The sequence below is a fragment of the Calliphora vicina genome, chromosome 2 (assembly GCF_958450345.1).
Source record: "Calliphora vicina chromosome 2, idCalVici1.1, whole genome shotgun sequence".
Lineage (NCBI taxonomy): Eukaryota > Metazoa > Arthropoda > Insecta > Diptera > Calliphoridae > Calliphora > Calliphora vicina.
The window spans coordinates 59500482-59504975 of NC_088781.1; the positions used below are offsets into that span (position 1 = coordinate 59500482).

General features: G+C 30.6%; 1 protein-coding gene across 1 annotated transcript; it reads left to right on the top strand.

The window, feature by feature from the left end:
• Nucleotides 1-309: 309 nt before the first annotated feature.
• LOC135950501 (uncharacterized) lies at nucleotides 310-1572 on the top strand. Its single transcript, XM_065500037.1, has one exon. It carries the CDS (start codon nucleotides 310-312, stop codon nucleotides 1570-1572), a length of 1263 nt encoding a protein of 420 aa, XP_065356109.1.
• Nucleotides 1573-4494: the final 2922 nt, after the last annotated feature.

Genomic DNA, 4494 nt, shown 5'->3' on the forward strand with positions numbered 1-4494 from the left:
AAACAATTGTAGTTCTTTTAATTATTTCCTTATAGACAAATTATATTAGAAGAACAACTGACTAAACCCCTATGTGACTGAACCATTAGCTGTTTGAAAACTTTGTATATTATCTTTCTAGATTATCTGTAATGTGGGGGCAATTATATACAAAACTTTATTCCCCTCCTTACAATATTAATCGTACATTCCCCATCACTATTTTCTCTATTAATTGTGTATCACTAATGCGTTTTAATATTGTATTTTTATTTTCTATATTTTTCTTTTTTCTTAATTATAGATTGTTTTGGAATTGGGAGTAAAAATATGTCAATAGCAACAGAACAACTACAACAATCATTTCACAATCCAAATAGACAAAAACAGCAATCAGCCAGGACATTTACACACAAGGAACCACTAAAAAATAGAATAAAATCAATAGATACAACAATAGAAAGTCAAGTGGAACACGTGACAAAAAAAGTAATTAAATCAAAACAATTGCTAAGACAGCCACCTGTTGCTGCAACAGAAGCGGAGGAAGTGAAACCGGAAGACAAAAAGTCACAAAGTCAAGAAACAGATGATATAAATGTTAAAGAACTTGAGGAAACCAACTTAAATGAACACGAAGAGGAGGACGTTTGTGAAGCTAAAGACTACCAAGTTTATCAGAATGGTAGAGTAAATGAATTTTTCCAAAATGAAATGTTGGAGAAACCCAAGAATATCTCGGATATTTGTTTGGTAAATGATCATTATATATTGGTTAAAATGCCCCAGCAAGAAATCACATCAACTAACAATAATTTAGCTGAGACTGCTGCTGCTGCTCGCCGTAAGGAGTTCAGAGCCTTAAAGGAGCACAATGATAAACTTTTAAAAGAATCGGAAAAAGACAAAAAGAAATTGTGTCGTTATTTAAGACGCAATCGAAATTGTATAACCAGAATTGCGCCCATACATGAAGAACCTGAAGAGTTGAGCGACAACGAGAATAAGACTGTGAAGACAAATTCAAAATTATACTGTCTTAAAATGAGGTCCTGTTGGCAAGCCAGTGAACAAGAAGTAGAGACTTATCAAACGAAAACCAAAATTTGTAAAAGCATTAAAAATAACTCCCTTGAAACTTCTTGTAATCAACAGATCCAATCAAATAACAAACAATCAAGTCCATCTAAACCTGCAACTGAGATACATAAATGCGTTAACACTCATAATCCGCCAGATATACAAACCATATCAGGTACTATATTAAAGTCTTCCCTACAATATCAGGTATCTTTACACAACTACGGTTCTCTTATAGACAGCAGTAATAACAACAACAGCAATTTGGAAATAATTAATAGTCCCCCGCGTAGAAAATGCCCGCGTTTTGAAAGTTTTTATTGGTTGCTGCGTCCCTTTCGTGGCAAATATCGCAAAACTAAACCGAAAATACAGGCTGTGGTTTATAAAACCTATTTTGTTAAGTGGACCAAACCGCCAGATACTCTAAGTCATGGCTATGGCGTTAAATCCTCAAAGTCATCGGATGTCGAAGTGTCTGTTTTAAGACGCTGTCGTTCAGCTATATTTTGATATCATGTCACATTTTTAATTATAAATAATGCACATGTACTCCTAAGAGCATGCAGATATTTTTTTAATAAATCTTAGTAATTAAAATTTACTATTATGTCTTATAATTGTGTTTATTTAAGTACTTGTTTCTGCATTGCAGCTTTAACTCCTTTTAACAAAGTTTGCAATACTTTGTCCTTGCATTGTTTAGGTGTAAAAGTTATTTCGTTGTTAGTGGAATGTTTATTTTGAAAAATATCTTTTTGTTTTTACCTAGCAGTGTACCATGGAATAAATACACAGAAGGAAGGAAAAAGAGAAGTCAATGAAAAAAAAAAAATAACAAAATTATATGGTCGGGCTTGACCGACAATACTTTGTTACTTATTTTGAATTGATACATAGAATTTATGAAATTTTGATCTATCCCACCGAATATTCCTGATGGTTTTCAAAGTGAACTTGCTGCACTCGCATCCCACTAAGCCACCAAAAATATCGTAAAGGAATGGACCTAAGCTTTCTTTTGAGCAAAAAAAAAATTTAAATAAAGGGCCATAGAATAAATACATAGAACGGAAGGAGAGAGAAATATATATTGAAAAATTACTCTCTTTTCACATATACGGGTGATACAATAACAAAATACATGCAATACATTCTCATGAATTAGGTTTTTGACAACAGACTTAGGTTTTTGGCTCTCAGTTACCTATCTAGTTGTTGTCTATGTAAAGGGCCCATATTGGAAAAATATTTCGATTTTGCAAAAAAATTTCAAAAATTGTATTTCTTGAGTTACAAAATATTTATTTTGATAGATATTCCACACGCATCCCACTAAGGGAGCAAAAATATTTTAAAGGAATGGACCTAAGCTTTCTTTTGACTAAAAAACATTTTTTAAATAAAGGGCCCATTTTGAAAAAAAGTTAGATTTTGCAAAAAAAAAGTCAAAAATGTTATGTCTTGAGTTACAAAATATTTATTTTGATAGATATCCCACTCGGATGCCACTAAGCGACCAAAAGGGTCAGTGTTGCCATTTTTAGAAATGAAGAAAAGCGTCAAGTGTATAGTAAAAACGGGTAAAAAGGGTAAAAAAATTACGAAAAAAAGAGTAAAAAGCACCAAGAGAAAAAATGAAAATTTTAACAAAAAAATTTAAAATTTATTTTTTCGCTGTACAAATAACACATTCAAAACGTGTACAAACGGTAATAAAATTGGCACTCAAAACAAGGATAAAAAGCAAAAAACTTTAAATATAAAAAGCAGGTTTAAATTTTGAATTAAATTATTTATTTTATTATTTACTTAGGAGTAAACAAAACCTTAAAATAAAATAACAATTCAATAAAAAACAAATTAAGTATAACTTTTTATAGAAAAACTATTTTATTTTCAAATACATCTTTTTAATAATCATCATCATCACCGGGCCATATAAGGATTTTAATGAAATACTCAGGGGCAAATTGTCCCACGCATAATCGAAATAAATTTCGAACGCAAACATTATAATTTTCTATACAATTTATTCGATATCAATTATGAGAAAACCAAAAATTAAAAAACGCACGTTCGAATAAGTATTTGATCTTGTTCGACTGCGATAATTAACCCCAGGTCTTTTATAAGTTTGATTTGTTACAAAATCACATGGTTTTAACAAAAAGCACCAAAAGCGCCACAAAATATGGAAAAAGCGTCAAAAAATACCCTTTTTTAAAAAAGGGTATTTGGAAAAAATAAAAGGGTAACGAGACCAAAAAAGCGTCATAAAATACCCGAAAAGCATCAAAAAGGCAACACTGAAAAGGGTCTTCAAGGAAAATATCTCAGCTTGGTTGAGCTAAAAAAATAAATTTAAAAAAGGGTACATTTTGAAAAAAAGTCAACAAAGTTTTTGATTTTGCAAAAAAAAAAAGTGAAACATTTTATGTTTTGAGTTACAAAATATTTATTTTGATAGATATATAACTCGCATACCACTAAGTGAAAACATAGGTCGTCAAGGAAAATATCTAAGCTGTATTATAAAAAAGAAAAAAAAAAAAAGAAAGGAAGGGTCCATTTTGGAAAAAAAGTAAAAAAAAAATTTTTTTTTAATATTTTTTTTCGAAAGATTGATAAAAGAGCTATCTAAACTATTTGGGACACATTTACATGGATAAGAAAAAACAACTGCTTGGCCAAAATGTAAAATTTTGACCCCCTCTAACTCAGAGAGGTCTCGACCGATCTTGTTGATCTTGTCTGAATTACTATCCAATAGAACTAAACTTGGCGCAAATTTCATCCCGATCGGAAGACATCGATTTCAAAAGTTGGTTCACTTGTCATGAAATGCCCCATATATATAAAAATGGTGTAAAAAATGTATAGTAATTCATAAAATGAGAATGGCTGGGCCAATTTCTGTAAAAATTTTCGAAAAGTCGGAAAAATCGAAAATCGAGTTTTTGTATGAAATTTTGAAATTATTAATTACACCGTGCTAGTTGAAAAAACTGTCAAGCGGGGCACCCTGTGGGTTAAATTAATTCTGTAGCTCGTTTCTGTATTTCTCGCATCGGAAAACTTCTCACATGAAGTGTGAAACAAAAAATTCCATCGTTTCTCGATGTGCGAGAAAAAAGTGTTTCTGTATTTGAATCACAGATTCTGTTCTTACTGGAATATTTCCAGTAATTAAGTGTCAAATGCAAGACAAATGTCAACGAAAGAAAGAAATTATAATAAAACTAAAACAGTGAAAGGCTAAAAAAAATTAAAATGCCAAAATATAACAACTGTGTTTTATTGATTGTCATCGTTTAAATATAAAACAAAAAGTATAGTGGGGCGCTTATAACTGCTGAATTTAAAAAATAATTTTGAAACACATTTTTGTGTACTTACATGTGTATACATAATTATTTTATTCAAACTCTGTGC